Below are 24,140 nucleotides of genomic sequence, written 5' to 3'. Positions count from 1 at the left end.
GTCTCTCGTTACGGCTTCTTTGCGCGGCCGCCGAGAGCAAAGACACCCCCGGCCGGCAACCCCACGCCCCCGGCTGCGGCGCTTAAATACGACGAGTCCCAACGGCGGGGCGGCTTCCCGCCCCTCGGCCCTGGTGCCGTCAGCCGCTCGGCAGCCACCCCGCCCCACCCCGCCCCGCCCCGCCCCGGGCTCACGTTCCAAGGGGCTGCGCGGGGAAAGGCGGGGCAGGGAGGCTCCCATTGGCCGGGCCCCGGCGCCCGAGCGTAGCCGCCTCGGCGGGCGGGGGTGGGATTGGCGGCGGCGAAGGGAGGTTCCTTTGTTGGGGCGGGGGAAGCGGCGGCGGCGGCGCTCGTGGGGCGGCTGATGGAGCGCGGGGGAGCCCACGGCTGCTGCTGTCCCTCCGCCTGGCAGGTAGGAGCCCGTCTCTGGGGTGGGGGCTCTCCGAGAGAGCCCTGGGCGTGGGCTGGATCCTACTCTGCCGTCCAACAGGCGTCAATCCGGAGTGACTCCCGTGGAGTCACACCAGCCTGAAACCGGCCTGCTGCAAGGCAGCGTAGAATTAGCGCCAGCCTGTGTGTGTCGGGGTTGGGCTTCAGGCTCTCCTGAGGCTAGGATTGGTGCTCGGGGGGGGAACCAGAAATCAGTGCTTTCAGTGGCAAGCCCTAGGAGCTTGCAAAAATTGTATCCAGCCTTGGTGCTCTTTTTTTGTGGTCAGAGTAAAGCACCAGAACTGTTGCCTTTGCGGGCTGAGCAGCGATCCATTCTCCTCCATGGCAAAAGCATTTTGGGGTTGACCAGATGTTTACGGGGGGGGGGGGAATCGTCATCTTTCTGTGGTCTTATTAAATGCCTGTTACTAATGCTGCCTGTTACTAATGTGTTGTTCAGCAGTACTATTATTCTTGAGCTCATCTATCACCCGCGGCATGCCAGGCACTTAGAGAATATTCAGCGCAAATGTGTGCCTTGGTGTCTCACTTTGGCTGGTTATTATTATTAATGCAGCCTTGTTGCTATAAATAGTGCTCTACAGTGGATTCAACTCCATGACCAAGAAGTTAAATCCTTGCCTGGTGGCGCTCACGGTCTCATTTTTAATGTTGATTTTAACGCTGTTTAGAGTCTGTATTGGGTATCAGGAAATGCCAGTGCCTAGTAACGGTGTTTAAAGTCTACAGTGAGCCAATTGCACTTAGCTGGAGCTAGGGCACAGTTTGTTTAGATAAAGCTGTTTTTCTCTAATTCTGTCCAGATATAAGCCAAAAAGAAACTGCTTGTCAAATAGGGTTTTTTAACACCATTCAGTGGCAAATTTTGAGTGTTGGGGGCCACTTCCTGAGAGATACTGAGGTCCCATAACTTCTATTGGGCCTGCCCCTGCTCCCGAGTGGTGGGCAGATTTCCATTGTTTCTTCCAGCCTTTTCCTAAAAATATGCCACAAATTGCTACCTCCACTTCAGCTCTATCATTGGGAGCAATGCCGGGGCACGTTTCAGATTTTGGTAGTGGGGGACAACTTTAATTGTGATTCCTGGGGCTACTTAGGCACTTGAAAACTCTAGTTTTTTGGCAGATAACTTAGCAGTTAACTGACAGGAGCCCAGTATCTAATTCCTTTATAAAAGAAAGAAAATTAAATAAATATTAGACCCACTCAGCTCTCATAACAACATGTTCTGACATCTTGTGGCAAGTCACTTAAGGGACGCTGGTTAGGTTTAAAATTTTAGTGTATATTCTTACTTTATTACTAACTCTGTGGACACAGAGAGAGACACTGTCAGGACTCCTGGGTTCTATCCCAGCTCTGGGAGGAGAGCAGGATCTAGTGGGTTACAGCGGGGAGCAGATACGTCTGGGTTCTATATAAGAACATCAGAATGGCCATATTGGGTAAGACCAATGGTCTGTATAGCCCAGTATCCTGTCTTCCAACAGTGGCCAGTGCCAGGTGCCCCAGGGGGAATGAACAGAACAGGTAATCATCATGTTGCCCTGTTGCCCACTCCCAGCTTCTGGCAAACAGAGGCGAGGGATATGCAGAACATGATCATAGAATATCAGGGTTGGAAGGGACCTCAGGAGGTCATCTAGTCCAACCCCCTGCTTAAAGCAGGACCAATCCCCAATTTTTGCCCCAGATCCCTAAATGGCCCCCTCAAGGATTGAACTCACAACCCTGGGTTTAGCAGGCCAATGCTCAAACCACTGAGCTATCCCTCCCCCCAAAATGAAATTTAAACACTAGTCGTTAATTGCTTAGTGGTTAATAATGATCAACCTTTAGTCTAATATTTTTTATTGGTTAATAAACCTTGATGTTCAATGAGCATGAAACTGAGGAAATAGATGTAAAAAGTCTGAAGCATGTTCCCGCCCGGGATCGAACCGGGGACCTTTCGCATGTGAGGCAAATGTGATAACCGCTACACTACAGAAACCCATGATGCTAGATCCCTGGCTATTAGCTATTACTGGACCTATCCTCCATGAACTTATCTAGTTCTTATTGGAATCATGTTATAGTTTTGGCCTTCACAACATCACCTGGCAGAGTTCGACATGTTGACTGGGAAGAAATACTTTTTTTTTGTTTTTGTTTTAAATCTGCTGCCTATTAATTTCATTTGGTGACCCCTAGTTATTGTGTTATGTGAAGGAGTAAATAACACCTCCTTATTCACTTTCTCCACACCAGTCTTGATTTTATAGACCTCTGTCATATCCCCGCTTAGTCATCTCTTTTCCAAGCTGAAAAGTCCCAGTCTTTTTAATGTCTCCTCATACATTTCTGTTGCCCTTCTCTGTACCTTTTCCAAATCAGATATATCTTTTTTGAGATAGGGTGACCAAATCTGCACGCACTATTCAATATGTTGGCATACCGTGGATTTATATAGAGGCAATAAGATATTTTTCTCTTATTATCTATCCCTTTCCTAATGATTCCCAATATTCTGTTAGCTTTTTTAATTGCCACTGCATATTGAGCAGATGTTTTCAGAGAACTATCCACAAATGACTCCAAGATCTCTTCGGGTTCAGCTAATTTAGACCCCATCATTTTGTATGTATAGTTGGGATTATATTTTGCCAAGTGCATTACTTTGCATTTATCGACACTGAATTTCTTCTGCCATTGTGTTGCCCCCAGTCACCCAGTTTTGTGAGATCCTTTTGTAACTCCTCGCAGTCTGTTTTGGACTTAACTATCTTGAGTAATTTTGTATCATCTGCAAATTTTACCACCTCACTGCATACCCTTTTTTTCCAGATCATTTATGAATATGTTGAATAGGACTGGTCCCAGTACAGACCCCTGATGGTCATCACTATTTACCTCTTCCCATTCTCATCTCTTATTCCTACCCTTTGTTTCCTATCTTGTAACTACAAAAAGAACAGGAGTACTTGTGGCACCTTGGAGACTAACAAATTTATTAGAGCATAATCTTTCGTGAGCTACAGCTCACTTCATCGGATACATCCACTGCATGCATCCGATGAAGTGAGCTGTAGCTCACGAAAGCTTATGCTCTAATAAATTTGTTAGTCTTTAAGGTGCCACAAGTACTCCTGTTCTTTTTGTGGATACAGACTAACAGGACTGCTACTCTGAAACCTGTCTTTTAACTGAAGTTCCTGGCAGTGGTTTCAGGATCATCTAACAACCCTTAATTTACTTTAATGATAAGCCTTTTGTTATCTTAATCACCCTGCCGCAGTTTATAAACAAACTCCCTGCTGCGAAGGCTGTGCTGCTCCCAGCTTCATCGCATGTCACGCTCAAGCTGTTGCAGTTAAGCCCCTACAAAACTCAGGTGCCACGAGCAACTTTAATAACACTGGTTTAGAAAATGCCCTGAGCCCACTGACTTTTTATGGAATAGAAATCTTGTATTGCATTTGTACTTGAGTTGTTTCCCTAAAGAAACATTCTCTCTGGCTGGTAGAAGCATTAAAACATGCTGATTGTCAAAATGTCAAGACTATATTTGGTGGTAACTTTTTATTACCAGGAGAATACACTATATTTATACACACTTATTTACACAATTATACAGCTAAACATACATTTAATCAGATTCTTCATTTTCTGTTTTTTGTGTTAAGAAATGCATCACTCACCATTTTCTACTTACTAGATTATTTTTACTTGTGATTTCTGTCAAGCTGCATTTGGATGGAAATTGCAATTCAATTAAAAATATGTCAAAACAGTATTTGAAAATTGTTTACCCGTTAACTAACATGACCTTACAATGTGTTGGATACAAAAGAATATGTTTCATAAACTTTTTTAATTTACAACTAACTGATTTATTAAACAAAGGCAGTATTAAATGTAGGTAGTGAACTGACAGACTGGTATTTAGACTTCCGAAAGTCTCACTGGACACCTACATCTTTAGGTGCCTAAATACCTTTGAAAATCAGGCCCTGTGACCTTCCACATTTTCAGAAACTGATCTCATCCGCTTTCCTGTTTTTTCAGCTTCCAGTTGTTTTCTCAGTTTTGAATGAAGTGGTCCAAAGAATATTCTCTTCATTTCTCTCTTCGCCTGCTAGCTAAACTGAAACTATGTACATTAAGACCAAATCTTCTCTGAACAGCAGAAACTGAGAAGTAATTACATTAGAAGTGCAAATACCAGCATTCACGCCATTGTAAAGACTGAAAATAATATATTTACCTAGTGCAATACTTGATTGTGACATGTTTATAAGTATGAGGCGACCTCAGAAGTTAAAGATGTTTTCCCCGCAATACAGTATATAATTAAAAAGCAGAACCCTTTAACTTGCCAATGTGGGGAGGGCTCACTGATGCACCAAGTTTTTATTTATTGATTTTTAAAATATTACAGTTAGTTTGGGCCTTTATAGGGGTCATCATAATTTTAAAGTTAATTATAAACAGGTTGATTTTTAAAAAGAAAAGTGAATTTAAAGGTGCTGATTTTAAATTTGTTTTAAAATCTTTGATTTTTCTTCATCCTGATGGGACCAGGATCAGGCCCGTTGAGTTCAGTGGGAGCTGTGGAGGGGATCATTATCGCTTAGGACTTGCACAGACTGGTTTTGCACAGCCTCCCCGCCCCCCCCCCTCCAAAAGCTTATATTGAAGTTAGTAGTGATAATGTTTTAAATTGAAGAGTTCAAAGCCTGTGGTTAAAGAAATGCAAGAACTGTGTGTGTGTGTGTGTGTGTATTTCAGATGTGTTAAGACACAAGGAAGGAGCTGGCTTAAATTTCAAACATTGGAGATTCAAGCTGTTCCTTGCATAGATTACAGCTAAATGGATACCTTCCCTTTACTTCTTATGGTATTAACAGCCCCCTTTTCCTTTTAGCTTTGACATGGGGCTGCCTACGCAAAGGGATCATGTTATGGACCAGGGAGATAACACACACCTAGAATAATGCACATTCAGTGTGAGGACACCTTAGTATCAGAAAGTTGTTGACAAATCAGAAGGAATTCAAGAAAGCACAATAAAAATTATTAAGGAGCTAGACAGATATTAGCAGGTGCAGCTAGTGGAATTGCATTGTTTACACCAGGTCTGAATCTGACCTTCTGTATACACCTTTGCATTAGTGACAATGAAGGGAGCGGGCTATAGTACTGGAAGGGTGAAAACAACAAGGAGAGAATGGAACTGTCTAGTAGATTCCTGTTTAGTATCTTTGATATATTTTGGGATCCATAGTTAAATCCTGAAGGATTTTATTGCTGAAGGAGTGAACAAAATATATGAGCAGGGGGCTGTGTAATGTAACAGACGAAGTGCTGACCTGTAAGCTCTAGAATCAGTATTGGAATTTAATATGTAGTACCCTTAGATTTGCCTGGAATATCTTTTAAAGGTTTATGATCATGGGCTGGTTTTGCACAATAGATGGTTCCAGTTGGAACTGAAGGACTCTAGCTAGAGGTGGCATAGAGGCAAAGTCATTTCTCAGGCATTCCAGCCAGACAAGTCCATCTCTTTGAAGATTGTGTTTAATCACCTACAGCTAAGGTTTAAACTACTGGTATTTAGCTTACTAATGTTCAGTTGTGTAAATGTTCAATATTATAGTTAATTCAAAACCCAAAACACTATTTAAAGAAGTCAGGTAAGGTCACTGAGAGTACATCTACACTGCAAAACAAACAAACATCAGACCCAACAGCCACCTCAGAGCATGGGGTCAACTGACTCAGGCTTACACTAGAGGACTAAAAATAGCAGTGTAGATCTTCCTGCTCAGGCTGTGAAACCTGGCGATGGGTGTGGATCTCAGAGCCTGAGTGGGAAGATCTACACTGCTATTTTTAGCCCCACAGCACAAGTCCAAGTAAGCTGACTTGAGCTTCGAGACTTGCTGTCATGAGTTTGGGGTTTTGTTTGGGGTTTTTTTGCAACATAGACATATCCTTTGTGACTAAAGTTCAACTACCTAGCACATCATTTATAAAACCTCTGCAATTAAAAGCAAGAAAGTGAATAGTTGAAGAGATTGTAAATCTTAAGTTGCCTACAAGCTAAACAAATACATTCTTCTTATCAAGTATGGGGGGGAGGGGAAGAGACAGATTTCCTTGCAACACAACAATCTGGACTCTGACCCATAGATTTTTTGGGGTGGTTTTTGTATTATTTTTGCTTATTCAATTTTGGTGTCTAAATATTTTTACAGATAAATGGGTTTTCATAGTTGCTATGTTTAATAGACAGTGGATTTTTTTTTTTCCTAAAGTAGTTCCAACTGCTGTTTCCAGAGAATAGTTCAGTACATGTAATTTATTAGGAAAAGTGTCTAATACATTTATGGTAAAAATATGTAGATAAACTTACATTTGAGGATGAATTATATCTGTTATGTAAGACCATCTACTCTGCTATGGATGAACTGCGCTATTCAGGGAGAGGTGTGTGCGCAGAGATGGCTTAAAGCCCACATTTGACACCCCAATCCTGCTGCATCTGCATGCAGGACTGCTCCTCCTTGCACTGAGTTAGAGCAGCCCTAAGGCTGCTGTAACTTACAATGGTGCCAACCAGCAATTGGCATGGAATAGGGACATCCCAATCATTCTGCCTGTGGCTTCACCTCTTTCCTTTTGATAGTCAGTAGCTGGGAAGAAGAGTGGCAGGTGAGCCTCTCTGGCTCTTCTCTTGTATGGGGTGATCCTCCTGATGCAATAATAGTATTTATTTTGGTCAGAGTTAAGGGTATGAATTAAAGGGAAAAATAAATAAATCAGGTCTGCCTTTAAGCAAAAACATACAATTGAGTCGGGTGAAGAGAATATGTGGAATGTAGGATTGCTTTGCCCCTGAACAGCCAGATCTCACTTACATGTATTCACTAACATGGGATCTTTGTCTGGAAAAGGCTGAGAATTGCTGCTGTGACATCACTGCAACAATAGTATGGCCAAGGCCTTAGAACAGTGGTTCTCAAACTTTGGTACTGGTGACCCCTTTCACGCAGGAAGCCTCCTGTCATAAATATAAAGGAAAGGGTAAACCCCTTTAAAATCCCTCCTGGCCAGAGGAAATCTCCTCTCACCTGTAAAGGGTTAAGAAGCTAAAGGTAACCTCGCTGGCACCTGACCAAAATGACCAATGAGGAGACAAGATACTTTCAAAAGCTGGGTGGAGGGAGAGAAACAAAGGGTATGTGGGTCTGTCTATATTCTGTCTTTGCCGGGGATAGACCAGGAATGAAGCCTTAGAACTTTTAGTAAGTAATCTAGCTAGGTACGTGTTAGATTATGATTTCTTTAAATGGCTGAGAAAAGAATTGTGCTGAATAGAATAACTATTTCTGTCTGTGTATCTTTTTTGTAACTTAAGGTTTTTGCCTAGAGGGGTTCTCTGTGTTTTGGATCTAATTACCCTGTAAGGTATCTACCATCCTGATTTTACAGGGGGGATTTTTTTTTTATTTCTATTTACTTCTATTTCTATTAAAAGTCTTTTTGTAAGAAAACTGAATGCTTTTTCATTGTTCTCAGATCCAAGGGTTTGGGTCTGTGGTCACCTATGCAAATTGGTGAGGCTTTTTATCCAACATTTCCCTGGAAAGGGGGGGGTGCAAGTGTTGGGAGGATTGTTCATTGTTCTTAAGATCCAAGGGTCTGGGTCTGTAGTCACCTAGGCAAATTGGTGAGGCTTTTTACCAAACCTTGTCCAGGAAGTGGGGTGCAAGGTTTTGGGAAGTATTTTGGGGGGAAAGACGTGTCCAGACAGCTCTTCCCCAGTAACCAGTATTTGTTTGGTGGTGGTAGCGGCCAATCCAAGGACAAAAGGGTGGAATATTTTGTACCTTGGGGAAGTTTTGACCTAAGCTGGTAAAGATAAGCTTAGGAGGTTTTTCATGCAGGTCCCCACATCTGTACCCTAGAGTTCAGAGTGGGGGAGGAACCTTGACATGGTGGCATAGCGGTGGGATTAACCTGAAATCATTTTGAGATCCAGTTGAGATTTTTTTGAACTAGAAATACAGATTTTAAAAAAGGAGGTTTTTTTTTCCTTTGGAAAGGAAGTCCAGAAAGCAGCTTGTTTTTCTCTGCTTTGTGGCCAAGCAGAGACAAAAGGGGATTATCTTTGTGAATTGCAGGTTTTCTTTGCCTGGAGGCAGGGTACTTAACTCCTGCAGGGAAATTCACAGTCTTCCAACCCAGAGTTTTTTTTTTTTTCCCCTAAAAGTAAATAGAAGGGGGGGGGGTGTTCTACCCATTTTCCTGGAGACAAAAGTGGCAGGGGTTTTGGGGGTTTTTTTGGATTTTGATTTTTTACAAGGAGCACAAGTTTAAAAAGGAAACTTGTTTTTCTTTGGGCTGGGTAAACAGGTTTCCAAGTAGTTGGAAGTTTTTGCTTTCATTTGGGCACAGAGCAGAGACAAGGGAATTGTCTTTTTCTGTAGGCTGACAATCACTATCAGAGAATAGGTATTCTATTGCAGCACAGCAAAATTTTACAGCCAAGTTTTGTTTGTTTATTTCTAAACCTCGGGTGTAAAGTTAGTTAAAAACAGAGAGGTTAGAATGACAAAATCCGCGGCTCAACTACAGCTGGAATTAGCCAGATTTCAGGCTGAGGAAAGACAAAGGGAACATGAAAGACAGATAGAACTCATGCGGCTGAAGAAGGAGGAGAAGGAACAAGAGAGGAAGCATATGGAGGAGGAGAAGGAAAAAGAGAGGAAGCATGTGGAGGAGGTGGAGAAGATAAAGGCTCAGCAGAATATACCAACAAACCCTAGCAATCCTTCTCCAGGTACCACTTCCCATCCCAGAAAGTTCCCCACCTACAAGGCAGGTGATGATACTGAGGCCTTCTTAGAAAACTTCGAAAGGGCCTGCCTTGGGTACAGCATCTCTACCGACCAATACATGGTAGAGCTGAGGTGGCAGCTGAAATGCCTAAAGAACACATGAACAAGTATGAACTGTTTAAATCCAAAGCGAGAGCCAGAATGGGGATAACACCCAAGCAGTCTCGTCGGAGGTTCAGAGCCCTAAGGTGGAAACCAGACGTGTGATTTACCCGACATGCCTACCACATTGTGAAACATTGGGATGCCTGGATATCAGGAGCAAGTGGTGAGTCTCCAGTAAATTTGCCCTTCCTAATGCAAATGGAACAATTCTTAGAGGGTGTTCCTGAGGAAATAGAAAGATATATCCTAGATGGGAAGCCCAAAACTGTAATCGAGGCAGGAGAGATTGGAGCCAGATGGGTGGAGGTGGCAGAGAAGAAGAAAACTGGTCGCAATTGGAGCGGAGACCAGAAGGGACAACCCCAGACCCCACCCTATTACCGGGGGCCGCCCAAAGCCCCACCTACCTCCCAAAGAACCCTCCAGACCCCTTATCGTCCCACCATCCCGTTCTCCAGCAACCCTCCTCGCCCCAGTGACCCGTCAGCTGGACGATGTTTTAAATGTAACGAGCTGGGGCATGTAAAGGCCAACTGCCCCAAGAACCCCAACAGATTACAGTTCATTGCACCGGAATCACACCAGAGGTCCACAGGCCCAGATACCTCCCAGATACCCTTGGAGCGGAGGGAAACTGTGAGTGTGGGCGGGAAGAAGGTCACCGCGTGGAGGGACACCGGAGCACAAGTGTTAGCTATCCATGCTTCCTTAGTGGACCCCAGTTTAATCAACCCAGAGATCCAAGTGACGATTCAACCCTTCAAGTCCAACTCTTTCGATTTGCCTACAGCCAGGTTACCTGTCCAGTACAAGGGCTGGTCAGGAATGTGGAGTTTTGCAGTCTATGATGATTATCCCATCCCCATCCTGTTGGGGGAAGACTTGGCCAATCATGTGAAGCAGGCCAAGAGGGTGGGAACGGTCACCCGCAGCCAGGCTAAACAAGCCGTGAGGCCTAGCTCTGTTCCGGAAACTTCTATCAGGACCCTGTCAGAGGTGATGGACCCGGACCCCAGGCCAATGTCTGCAACAGCAGTAGTGGATCCAGTCCCAGAGACCCAGACGGAACCAGTCCCAGAACCGGAACCAGCCAAGCAACCAACACCAGACCCATTGTCAGCACTGAATCCAGTACTTGCAACCTCAACACCAGAGAGCCCCACCGAACATGAACTGGCAGCAACCGATAACCCTACACAAGAGGCTCAACCGGAGCCTGAATCCCAACATAGTGCGCCAGCGGAGAGCGGTTCACAGTCAACAGAAACAGCTCCATCCCCTATATCGCTTCCAGAGGGACCAAGCCTAGGTCCACAATCCAATGAGGAACTGATGTCTCCAGCATCAAGGGAACAGTTCCAGACCGAACAGGAAGCAGATGAAAGCCTCCAGAGAGCTTGGACGGCGGCACGGAGCAACCCACCGCCTCTCAGCTCTTCTAATCGATCCAGGTTTGTTGTAGAAAGAGGACTTTTATACAAGGAAACTCTTTCTGGTGGACACCAGGAAGACTGGCATCCTCAGAGACAGTTGGTAGTTCCAACTAAATACCGGGCCAAGCTCTTGAGCTTAGCCCATGATCACCCTAGTGGCCATGCTGGGGTGAACAGGACCAAAGACCGTTTGAGGGGGTCATTCCACTGGGAGGGGATAGGCAAGGATGTTTCTACCTATGTCCAGTCTTGTGAGGTGTGCCAAAGAGTGGGAAAGCCCCAAGACCAGGTCAAAGCCCCTCTCCAGCCACTCCCCATCATTGAAGTTCCATTTCAGCGAGTAGCTGTGGATATTCTGGGTCCTTTTCCGAAAAAGACACCCAGAGGAAAGCAGTACATACTGACTTTCATGGATTTTGCCACCCGATGGCCGGAAGCAGTAGCTCTAAGCAACACCAGGGCTAAAAGTGTGTGCCAGGCACTAGCAGACATTTTTGCCAGGGTAGGTTGGCCCTCCGACATCCTCACAGATGCAGGGACTAATTTCCTGGCAGGAACTATGAAAAAGCTTTGGGAAGCTCATGGGGTAAATCACTTGGTTGCCACTCCTTACCACCATCAAACAAATGGCCTGGTGGAGAAGTTTAATGGAACTTTGGGGGCCATGATACGTAAATTCGTAAATGAGCACTCCAATGATTGGGACCTAGTGTTGCAGCAGTTGCTCTTTGCCTACAGAACTGTACCACACCCCAGTTTAGGGTTTTCCCCATTTGAACTTGTATATGGCCATGAGGTTAAGGGGCCATTGCAGTTGGTGAAGCAGCAATGGGAGGGATTTACACCTTCTCCAGGAACTAACATTCTGGACTTTGTAACCAACCTACAAAACACCCTCCGAACCTCTTTAGCCCTTGCTAAAGAAAACTTACAGAATGCTCAAAAAGAGCAAAAAGCCTGGTATGATAAACATGCCAGAGAGCGTTCCTTCAAAGTAGGGGACCAGGTCATGGTCTTAAAGGCACTCCAGGCCCATAAAATGGAAGCATCGTGGGAAGGGCCATTCACGGTCCAGGAGCGCCTGGGAGCTGTTAATTATCTCATAGCATTCCCCACCTCCAACCGAAAGCCTAAGGTGTACCATATTAATTCTCTAAAGCCCTTTTATTCCAGAGAATTAAAGGTTTGTAAGTTTACAGCCCAGGGAGGAGACGACGCTGAGTGGCCTGAAGGTGTCTACTACGAAGGGAAATGTGCTGGTGGTGTGGAAGAGGTGAACCTCTCCATGACCCTTGGGCGTATGCAGCGACAGCAGATCCAGGAGCTGTGCACTAGCTACGCGCCAACGTTCTCAGCCACCCCAGGACTGACTGAACGGGCATACCACTCCATTGACACAGGTAATGCTCGCCCAATTAGAGTCCAACCTTACCGGGTGTCTCCTCAAGCTAAAACTGCTATAGAACGGGAGATCCAGGATATGTTACAGATGGGTGTAATCCGCCCCTCTGAAAGTGCATGGGCATCTCCAGTGGTTCTAGTTCCCAAACCAGATGGGGAAATACATTTTTGCATGGACTACCGTAAGCTAAATGCTGTAACTCGCCCAGACAACTATCCAATGCCATGCACAGATGAACTATTAGAGAAACTGGGACGGGCCCAGTTCATCTCTACCTTGGACTTAACCAAGGGGTACTGGCAGGTAACGCTAGATGAGTCTGCCAAGGAAAGGTCAGCCTTCACCACACATCTCGGGCTGTATGAATTTAATGTACTCCCTTTCAGGCTGCGAAACGCACCCGCCACCTTCCAAAGACTTGTAGATGGTCTCCTAGCGGGATTAGGAGAATATGCAGTCGCCTACCTTGACGATGTGGCCATATTTTCGGATTCCTGGGCAGACTACCTGGAACATCTACATAAAGTCCTTGAGCGCATAAGGGAGGCAGGACTAACTGTTAAGGCTAAGAAGTGTCAAATAGGCCTAAACAGAGTGACTTACCTTGGACACCAGGTGGGTCAAGGAACTATCAGCCCCCTACAGGCCAAAGTGGATGCTATCCAAAAGTGGCCTGTCCCAAAGTCAAAGAAACAGGTTCAATCCTTCTTAGGCTTGGCCGGTTATTACAGACGATTTGTACCGCACTACAGCCAAATCGCCGCCCCACTGACAGACCTAACCAAAAAGAAACAGCCAAATGCTGTTCAGTGGACCGAAAAGTGTCAGAAGGCCTTTAACAAGCTTAAAGCGACACTCATGTCTGACCCTGTACTAAGGGCCCCAGACTTTGACAAACCGTTCCTAGTAACCACAGATGCGTCTGAGCGTGGTGCGGGAGCAGTTTTAATGCAGAAAGGACCTGATCAAGAATTCCACCCTGTAGTGTTCCTCAGCAACAAACTGTCTGAGAGGGAAAGCAACTGGTCAATCACTGAAAAAGAATGTTACGCCATTGTCTACGCTCTGGAAAAGCTACGCCCATATGTTTGGGGACGGCGTTTCCACCTGCAAACCGACCATGCTGCACTGAAGTGGCTTCACACCGTCAAAGAAACTAACAAAAAACTTCTTCGGTGGAGTTTAGCTCTCCAAGATTTTGATTTCAACATCCGACACATCTCAGGAGCTTCTAACAAAGTGGCTGATGCACTCTCCCGTGAAAGTTTCCCAGAATCAACTGGTTAAAATCGTCCTTGAGATGTAGAAAATATTGTTAGTCTTTATGTACTTGGTAGTATATTTAGAGATGCATGTGTCTTATTAACTCTGTTTTTCCTAGAGCTCCAGGAAGAAATCCCAGCCAGTGTTTCACCCTAGCTGAGATTTGGGGGGCGTGTCATAAATATAAAGGAAAGGGTAAACCCCTTTAAAATCCCTCCTGGCCAGAGGAAATCTCCTCTCACCTGTAAAGGGTTAAGAAGCTAAAGGTAACCTCGCTGGCACCTGACCAAAATGACCAATGAGGAGACAAGATACTTTCAAAAGCTGGGTGGAGGGAGAGAAACAAAGGGTATGTGGGTCTGTCTATATTCTGTCTTTGCTGGGGATAGACCAGGAATGAAGCCTTAGAACTTTTAGTAAGTAATCTAGCTAGGTACGTGTTAGATTATGATTTCTTTAAATGGCTGAGAAAAGAATTGTGCTGAATAGAATAACTATTTCTGTCTGTGTATCTTTTTTGTAACTTAAGGTTTTTGCCTAGAGGGGTTCTCTATGTTTTGGATCTAATTACCCTGTAAGGTATCTACCATCCTGATTTTACAGGGGGGATTTTTTTTTTATTTCTATTTACTTCTATTTCTATTAAAAGTCTTTTTGTAAGAAAACTGAATGCTTTTTCATTGTTCTCAGATCCAAGGGTTTGGGTCTGTGGTCATCTATGCAAATTGGTGAGGCTTTTTATCCAACATTTCCCTGGAAAGGGGGGGGTGCAAGTGTTGGGAGGATTGTTCATTGTTCTTAAGATCCAAGGGTCTGGGTCTGTAGTCACCTAGGCAAATTGGTGAGGCTTTTTACCAAACCTTGTCCAGGAAGTGGGGTGCAAGGTTTTGGGAAGTATTTTGGGGGGAAAGACGTGTCCAGACAGCTCTTCCCCAGTAACCAGTATTTGTTTGGTGGTGGTAGCGGCCAATCCAAGGACAAAAGGGTGGAATATTTTGTACCTTGGGGAAGTTTTGACCTAAGCTGGTAAAGATAAGCTTAGGAGGTTTTTCATGCAGGTCCCCACATCTGTACCCTAGAGTTCAGAGTGGGGGAGGAACCTTGACACCTCCGAATGCGACCCCTCCTTATAAATTAAAAACACTTTTAAATTTATTTAACACCGTTATAAATGCTGGTGGCAAAGCGGGATTTGGGGTGGAGGCTGACCACTCGCAACCCCCTGAGGGGTCCCGACCCCGAGTTTGAGAACCCCTGCCTTAGAATGCCTGTGCAGCACTGTGGAGTGTGTGTTTGGGGAAGAACTCTGCACTTTTGCCCTCCACTACACACTTGCCATTAGTACAGGGGCAGACCCACCATCTGCCTTTTTAAAAAAAAGTATACAGAGGCTGAGCAGGAGGAACATAGTTAGAAGACAAATAGTTAAAACTGGGATGTCCGGCACAGGAGAGGTGACCACAGCTGGTAAGGAGTTTTCGAATGAAAAATTATTCCTGGGGAAAGGGTCAGTTTCAAGAAATCTCCCGCAATTTTTTTTTTTTTGCGGGGGGGGGGGTTGAAATTTGTTAGTTTATACTACAAAACTTTAAAAAGTCAAAATTAAAATGTTTTGATTTACCAGATCTTACTTTTAAAAAAAATATATCAGTTTGTGAAAAATTTCAAGATTGACCATTCATCCCGTTTTAGGAGAGGAACAAATTTAAAACTCTCAAAACCCTCTTGCAGAATGGGGAACCAGGTTTCCCCCCAGTCTGTGAGATATCAGCAGAAATGTCTCCCTCCATCCCTACAACTCCTTATATAGCTAAAAGGAACTTGCAGAGCAAAGCGGTCTGACACCAGTTTGCTTCTTTAAGGATGTTTGTTAAATTTATGAAATGTTGCGAAGAATTTCTCTCATCTGACGAATGTTCCATGGCTGAATGTTGATTCTGTCATGCCCGATTTGTCCCCCAGGGACAGGTCATGATTGTGGTTGCTGCAGGCAGAACCAGCTAGGACAGGGTTTCTCAAACTTCATTGCCTCGTGACTCCTTCTGACAACAAATATTACTACACAACCCCGGGCAGGGGGACCGAAGCCTGAGCCCCGCTGCCCAGGGCAGGGGGGCCAAATCCCAAGTCTGAGCCCCACCGCCCGGGTCAGGGGGGCCCAAAGCCAAAGCTTGAGGGCTTCAGCCTTGGACTGGGGGGCTGTAACCTGAGCCCTGCCGCCCAGGGCTGAAGCCCTCAGGTTTCGGCTTCAGCCCTGGGCAGTGGGGCTCTCACTTCGGCTTTAGCCTTGGACCCCAGCAAGTCGAACGCCAGCCCTGGCGACTCCATTAAAACAGGGTCCCAACCCACAGTTGGAGAACCACTGAGCTAGGATGTTTGTTTGTTAATTTAAAAAATTTTAAAAGGCTGTTAATTGTGTCCCACCTTTTGAATTTGCAATTGATTTGTCTCGGATGGCCTCCTTTCATGCATTACTATTTTAGCTCGAGCTTATTGATTAGCACAAAAGCCTATTCCACTAATATTTAGGTAATACTGCAGCATCAGATCAATTTGACCTAGCTGAAGTATTTTCGTATTCATGAAGCTTTGAGACTGGTGAGTACATGTATTTGTCACAGCAAGGTGTGCTCTATTCACCAGAATATTGGCAACATCAATTTGGTAGCTCAAATACCAACATTCGGTATTTCAAAAACTCCAAAAAAATGCCATTTGTAATATTCTATAAATATTTTTGGCTACCTAATAAATTAGCAAATAACAGCACTGGTTTGTGAATGCTTGGTGAAGCCAAGATTAGCCAGATTTTGTATTTGATTAATATTATTTGACCCGTTCTAATTATAATGGGCTTCTCTCAGAAGTCAAGTGCAATAACCTGAGCACAGCATTGTTGATTGTCTGAGCTCATGTATATTAAAATAATTTCCCTGTGTTCTTTTAAAAAAACAGAAAATCCTTCAGTTGGTTGAAAAATTCTACAGAGTGTTTGTTCCCCACAGTGGTGGTCTTCCTGGATCACCTCAGATCCAGCTAAACTAATTAGTAGCTGTTTAAAGCCTTCCACATACTTGTTAATTTAAATTAGCCTTGTCATCCGCAAGCCTTTCTTATGACTTTCTACCTGGGGAATTATAGAGAATTGCTGCCATGGATGCCCAAGGATCTATTTAGTAACATACTTGTGGACAAGGTAGATAACGTGATCTTTTTTTTGGATTTTAAAGTACACAGGATCTTGAGCTAAAATGTTTGTCAGGTGTGTTCTTCGACATATTAAAAGAAACTGAACGACAGTAAGGGCTGACGTTATTTTACCACGCTGGTCGTTACTGGATTCGTGTTTGCACAGTTGGGGTGCACCTGTACTGACTATGGTTCAAAGTGCATAAGTAAAAAAGTTCCTTGTGGTCACTGAACAGTGTTTTTCTGAGAGATCAGAAGTTAGGTTTAAAGCTCTATATGAACATTCTTGCTAACAGGGATCTGTAATTTGTTTACAAGATTTCTTGGGATATCATAAAAAGACATTTTCTGTAACTTTCTGAAACTTACCCAAATCATGTAGCTGCTTTTGGGTCTGAACCCTCGAGTGGGATAGTGTAAAAATAACTGGCATTGCGAATTGTACTGTCAGGTTGTATTGGTACAGTCTTTACTTTCTAAGAATGATTGATTGAATTTAACGGTGTGTGCATAGGGTTTTGTGGCAAGACCCTATAGATGTATAAAAGGCAATTTGGGTAGAGCAGGGCAGATTCTGAGCTGCGTCACACTGGTGTAAAGGAGGAGCATCTCCTCAGAGTGCGTGAAATCTAATTAAGGGACTGCGGGAACTTATTCCCTTAGGGCTCGATCGTGGAGTTTCCACAAGCCCTGAGTAACAGGCAGCATGCACCTGCAATGCCCCAGGAGCGAATCAGGGAGTGAATTGCGACTCAGGCTATGTCTACGTTACAGGCAGTACCATGGCACAGGTACGCCGCTGCAGTTGTGCCGCTGTAGCGCTATAGTGTAGATGCTTCCCGGAGTGACAGAAGGGTTTTTTCCATCACTGTGATGAATAGGCTTCTCAAAGGTGGGGTAACTGGGTCAATTGAAGAACTCTTCCATCAATCTAGTGGCATCTGCACTGGAGGTTGGGTTGGCTTAACTAAATTGTTCAGGGATGGTGGATTTTGGACGTTCATGAGCGGTGTACCTAGGTTGACCTAAAATGTTAAGTTAGCTCAGTCTTCAATCGCAATTCGCTCCTTGCTCCAGCGTGGAAGTAACCTATGCCACCCTGTCACTGCAACTGATCTTTGTTTCGATACCAGCAAAGCTGTGATGACTGGCACACCCACTCCCTGATTCCCCCATCAATGAGCAATTAGTCATGAGTAATCAATCACTCATCCAGGTAGAAGTTGCACAATCAGGCCCTGAGATGATTGCTTTATTTCCCTTTCTTTAATGTCTCCGTTTCGGAGAAGTTGACCTGTCGAGAAATCCCCATGTATCCCTGTAAGGAAATTACCTGTCCCAGAAGTTCTTTAGGGCTTGATTCTCTAGCAGCCCTAGATACACAACTGCTAGTGAAAAGAATGGCTGTTCATTTGGACACAGTAACTTTATTCATGTGCAAAAGTGCTCTCAGGATCGTGGTCCTTAGTTAGCACCATAGAGCTGTCAGAGCAGGGTACAAAACCTGCATTTGTTCCGAATGTACCACTAGAGTACAAGTGACTCTCCAAAGAGCGAAACTGTGATTTTTAGCATAATAAGTTGTAATGTGAAGTCAGAAAAGTGCTGGAAAAGAATGAAAGCAAACTTGCTGTTTTGTGTGATTAAAGATGCACAGAGATGATGTGATCTTGTGATTTTTGCTCAGGACAGGCTAAAGTGTTTTTCCTTACTTAGACGCAGGGTAAAGCAAATCCATGTTGTTTTAGTTGTGTGGAAGTGGGGAAAGAGGGTCACTTTGTTGTTTCTTTCAGAGAGCCCAAGGCTGCGAGTGCATGGTCTGTGAGGGGAAGGAGTTCTGCATGAATGGCCTTGGATGTGGGAAAATTAGGTTCTGAAGCCTCCCTGAATGTGAAGGCCAAGGTCTGTGGGAGGTGGAACTACCGAGAACTAGAGACCGACTGCCCTGAGCTAGTTAGCAGTGAGCGTCCGCTTTCAGAAGCCGCGGAGGTGAAGCCATCCCCAAAAGGAACTGAGGATCTGGCAATGGATGGAACAGGCCACAGAGTAACTGGTGTCTCCCAGAGAAAGCCCAGCCTTTGTGAAGTATCTTTAACACCTTCTTCCAGGTTTTCCAGAGCAAAAGCAACATATGTGGAGAGGCAGCCATTAACCGATTGCTACCGTGAATGGTTCTGTTTGCCCCATCGCTTTAGCAGCACTCTTTCTGGAGGGCGGCAGGTGAGAAGATTTCACTTATTATTTTATCTATTACATTTTCAGCAAAAGACCCCCAGATGAGGTTGGAGATCTGTTATACCAGGCTTGATTTTTTCACTTGTGCCAAGTCCCCATATCGCTTATTTAGGAGGCTGCCTTTGGACTCCCCAAGTTTGTAAATTTTGGCCTTTGAGGTAGATATGTTGGGAATGAGGTTCAGTGCAGACATCCCCCTCCCTCAGCCCTCAGCCTGGCTATTGGAAAGATTTTACCAAAGCATTTCAGATTAATTCATTTTTTGGTAAATCCTTCTGTGCCTGGTAAGCCACTCGGAGCATTTATCTGGAGCCTTCCTCCAGATCATTGCAAGTAGTCTCTTTTTTGCTTGACCTGGCCAGTGATGTGCATCTAAACGCTAAATTAGATCAATGTTAGAATGGACTCACCACTGACTTGCCCTCTCGGGGCTGGGCAGGAGGTATCAGGTTCTCCACCTCTAGCACCCCCTGTCGGTAGCTCCTCCGGCCCTGTGATGGTTTGCCTCTTCTCGTGAATTAGCCCTGCAGCCAGATCACATTTAGTCCCAGCTCTTGTGGAGTAAACAGAGTCCAATAAATTAAACTCGGATAAACGTAACTCATTGCCTCTACTCAGGCTCACTCCTCCACGGATTCTTCATCCCTTCCCAGGTTTTGTGAGTTGGTCTCTCGCTCTTGGACAGGTGGATGCCTACCCAGGGCTTTCTCCCCAGTTCCAAACTCCATTGTCCTTTTCCCCCCTTGTGTCACGGTGTGTCTGCACCTTTTTTTCCAGTGGCTGGTTAGGAAACCCAGGTCCTCCCTCTCCTTGGGTTCCAGTCCAGGCACCCTGTGGCAAGCAGCTAGGGTCTGCTCCCTCAGACTTCTCTCCGCCTGCCTGGACTCATTTTCCTTCCTTCAGGTCCTTTCCCACAGCCCCTTTCGGGGCTTACTGTACATTTGCTTCTCCCAAGTCTATTCCTCCACTTTCTAGCAGCCGGGGAGGGACTGCAGAGTCCTTCCCCTCTCTCCCTGCAGCCATCTTCTCATCAAGGGCTTTCTCCCTCTATGCTCTCCACCCAGCACCTCCTCCAGCTGGGCTTCATCATCAGTTAGGCCTGCCCCAGCCTCCAGGTGCAACCCTGTGTACTAGTTGCTTTCTGTTTCCAGTTAACTGCTTTGCCAACTGCATGGGACACATACTCTATCACGAGCAGATGCAGCCTAGTATGCTGCACATTGGGAGCACATCAGACCAGTGCTTGGTGGTCTGTGTTGGCTTCCAATAAGCTTCTGGGTGGAATTCAAAGTGTTGGTTTTAACCTGTGAAAGCCACGAACAGTGTGAGACCTGGTTACCTGCGAGATTATCTCTCCCTGCGACACACTGCCGCCGTTCAGATCGGCAGAGATGCTTGAGCTCCCTCAATAGAAACGAGAGGGAACAGCTGGTGGTGCGTTATGAGGGGCCTTCAGTTGTGGACTCCTTTTGTCCATGAAAACCCAGACTTGTTAACATTGTGGGCACGCTGCAAAGCCCATCGTTTCTCCTCCTTGTTAAAGCGGGTGAGGATTGGCTACGCTTCTGTGCGGGCCTTTGTTTTTGTTGTGATGGTTAGTTTATGGGATAGAGGCTCAGATCACTGGATTGGTGTGTGTTGTATTTAAACACTGAATAAATAAATAAATGTAGCGTGATGACACTTCACATCCCTTTTCCCCACAACACATGCTTTATCATGAATGATGTCTCGTGCTGACAGATGTGTCATACAGCCTCCAAGTACCTGGTTTGCCTCACCACAAATATGGCGACAGTACCAGCCCATTTCAGAGCTGGTGTAAATGGGTACAACTGCCCTGAAGGCAATGGAGTTGACATGTGAGTGCTTGCTTACACCAGGCCTGGATTAGGCTCTGAATCTCCGTATTCTTGCCCTGCTGACAACACAATAGGGCTTTTATCTGCACTTCTGCTACTTGTATTGCTCAAAGAATTCCCTTTGAGTTAGAAATTTATTTTCTCATTTCTGTTTGCTGGAGTTCTCCCCATTGGTGAAACGCATTTATAACCTAGTCAAAGCCGTACGCGAAGTACAGGCCTTTAATGTGTGAACTATCATTGCTTCATTCTATATGTTTTTCCCCCCTCCCTCCAATGTTTCAAGCAGATGAAAATGGTGGAATGTCTGAGCTGCAAGGATCACCTTCCGAATGCTCCTGAGCATCAGCCAACACTTCAGAGCTCAGCAATGGACGCCAAAGTTTACCTCTCCAGTTCTGAGCCCCTTCCTGCCCTAAATGCTGACCATGGGAACCAGGCCTCACTTTCCCTTTCTTCAGCCACTTTGAAGTCTTTGCCTAACAGAACACTCCCCAGTTTTGAGACAGTAATCCCAACGTTTTCCAGATCGAGCCTTTCCACGCCACCTTCAGAAGATGACGACTTTGAACAGCAGGAGATAAGGTCAAGAAGCTTACCAGCTCGAAGGGTTTTTCCTTCATCTGAAGTCTTCTCCTCTCAGTATCTGCACAGTGGCTCTACTCCAGTAGAAGATCCCATGCTCAGCACATGCAGGCGGTTAAATCCTCTCTTTGATGACTGCGTAGCCATGGAACAGGAAAAAAAGAGGTCGTCCTTTCAGGCTGATTACTGGGCATGTGCAATACCTGATTCTTTACCCCCATCTCCGGACCGGCAGTCTCCACACTGGAACCCTAATAAAGAATATGAGGACTTGCTTGATTACACTTACCCCTTGAAGCCAAAATACAAGCTTGCAAAGAACCCCAAGTCTGTGATGCCTGATCCCTTCTTCCATGACTCTGGTATAGATCTTGACAGCTTTTCCGTTTCACCTGAGAGCACTTTGAAGTGTATCAGTGCACCCGGTCAAAATCAACATGCTTCAGGGAGAAACATAAGCCAGAGTAAGGAGTGTGGGATCTCAGCAGAGAGATTTTCAACTCCCTTGTCTAAGAAGCCAGGGTATTTAGGAGCAGTTCCTTACTATGGACCTTCACCTGTCACAAAAGTGTCCTTTGCAGAATGTGTTGGTACTGCCACCAAAGCAGATCCCGTTAGAGGGTTTGCAAACAGTTTGCTTGCTTCCAAGTGTGCTGGACTAAGTCCATGTAATCCGACTCACATAGATGGGAGAGGCTGGGGTAACAGAGGAGATGAAGACTTTTCAAAGTGTCAGGTAAAGGAAAAGGGTGCCAGTCATTTTGTATCCACTACACAAATACTGCCACTGAAAAAAGCATGGGAGAATGATGAAGAATTTCTTTCCCTGCCTCCCAGAATCAAGGAGTTAGAAGGTTTGGCTCAATATTTGTCTGATCTTTCGCTGACTAAAGGGAGACCAGGGCATGACCAGGTGCAACAAGACCTTCCATGCTACAGTGGCAGCAGAGGGCAGCTTTCCTCTGACTCTGTTGAAGATCAAGGCAGCATAAAGAGCAAATATGGAATTCAGGGCAGTGAGGATTGTGTTCTGTGTCACGCATGCAACCCTCAAAAGCCCTCTACAAAAACCATTTACCAGGACCACAGGGAATCTGTAAGAAGATTGGGAATGCCCTCCATCAGGGACATGCTAGATGGGAGATACCTGTGTGCACTGGAGAGTGAAGGGCAGCATCTAACAAAAGGGAAGGACCAACACAAAGAGTCACTTGCACAATGTATTAAGGTGGGTTGAAACCAGAATTAATGGAAGCTGTCTGTGTATTTTTGTTTTCCTCCCAGTTCCTTTTGCATGACGTTTAAATTTCCTGCAGCTGCTACTAATTTATACATTAGGTCTCACTGGAGCAGACTGGTTCTGATGGCGGGAGGGCGCCTTTGCCAGCTTGGGGTTCCAGAACGCCACACAACTCTTTGCTGCCTGTGGATAAAGTGCAGATTCCAGCAGGCAACAGGAGCTTTTTCCTGCAGCTTCATGAGGCGCTGTGGTTTCGTGTCTGCTGAGTTTCACATTGAAATTTCAGGTTCGAACATACTGAAAAGCTCAGAAGCTGTGTCTGCGCTGGACTTTCGCCGACAACCTTTCCCACTAGTGCGGCTCCACCAATAAGAGCTCTGGTATAGCCAAGGCACTGGCATTATTAACAGCATTTTTCCTTGGCTTTCTCTGAGCAGGGTTAGATGATATTGATGGTGAAAACACTGGTGATTCTGGTGACTTGTCTACACAAGCACTCTTGCCTTTGCTGCCATTGACGTGAAGCTGCCCTGGTGGCAAATCTTTGGGGAAACGGTCTAGGGTAGACACAGCAAGAGTGACACTGTGAAATTGTCGGCTTTTCTGCCCCAAACTACAGCGTGGCTTGAAGCTCAACCCCAGCTTGCTGGAAAGTTTGTGAGCCTATCCGTGAGTTGGCTCCTGTTTAAGTGCATATTGAAACCAGGTAGATTTTTGTCAGGAAAGTTTATTAAGTCTCTTTTTCTTAATATGCTGTAAATCAGAATTTTCAGTGTAACTCCTAGGACTGATCAAAATTTTTATCCAGCTTTCAAATTTGGTGATGGGAAGGGGAAAAGAAAAACATTTTTGGTGATTTCCCCCCCCCCCCCCCCACACACACACTTTTTTGACTCGCTGTTGAGCTGGTTGCATTTTTCTGCATTTTGATGACATTTCAAAAAGGGGGGCAGGGGTTGATTTTCCTCCTGCTGGACTTTTGCTCCCTTTATTTTCAGCTGGGTCTAGACCTTCCTAAGTAGTGGCTTTGTCCCCAGTATCACACTGCGTTTATTTGGTCATATGGTTGTCAGTATTCTGAATAAGCGACCATGCTGCTAATTGCTAATGCCAGTTACAGAGACAGATACGGAGGGATTGCTGTACTTAGGCACAGGACTAACTCACTACAGTATGTGAGATCAGAATTAGGTCCACCGATCCCAGCCTTAGCATTTCGAACAAGCAGTTTCATCTCTGTGTTTGTTTGGTTGTACTTTGCACCACATAAGTTCTTATTAGGCCTGTTCTGAACTTGCAAGTTGTAACTGTATAACTGTTTCAGGCAGGGGAGTGTTTTTTTTTTTTTTAATTGACAGTTATATCAGTACAAGCCATAGCGTGGATGCAGATATTGGTAGAAAGGTGCCTTTTACCAGGATAGCTTATTCCCCTTCCTGTACAAGGCTAGCTATACCAGTATAAAGCACCTTTATACCAATATAACTGCATC

General features: G+C 45.1%; 1 protein-coding gene and 1 non-coding gene across 4 annotated transcripts in view; one reads left to right on the top strand and one right to left on the bottom strand.

Annotated features, from left to right (window-relative positions):
* Nucleotides 1-302: 302 nt before the first annotated feature.
* Nucleotides 303-24,140, top strand: part of CEP68 (centrosomal protein 68) — a 39,888-nt gene continuing 16,050 nt past the window's right edge. For 2 of the 3 annotated variants that reach the window (XM_074949564.1, XM_074949563.1), the window contains exons 1-3: nt 307-411; nt 18,520-18,946; nt 21,113-22,636. In XM_074949564.1, the coding sequence (XP_074805665.1) occupies nt 18,572-18,946; nt 21,113-22,636 (1,899 nt within the window). In that variant the 5' untranslated portion in view covers nt 307-411; nt 18,520-18,571. Of the gene's footprint in view, nt 412-18,519; nt 18,947-21,112; nt 22,637-24,140 lie in introns of all 3 variants that reach the window. The other variant, XM_074949565.1, reaches the window with a different exon arrangement.
* Nucleotides 2,370-2,442, bottom strand: TRNAV-CAC (transfer RNA valine (anticodon CAC)). Its single transcript has one exon. It is a non-coding gene; the product is annotated as a tRNA-Val (tRNA).

The sequence above is a fragment of the Natator depressus genome, chromosome 3 (assembly GCF_965152275.1).
Source record: "Natator depressus isolate rNatDep1 chromosome 3, rNatDep2.hap1, whole genome shotgun sequence".
NCBI lineage: Eukaryota > Metazoa > Chordata > Testudines > Cheloniidae > Natator > Natator depressus.
Note: the sequence above shows the minus strand (reverse complement) of the source record. Positions and strands in the feature narration are given on the sequence as shown.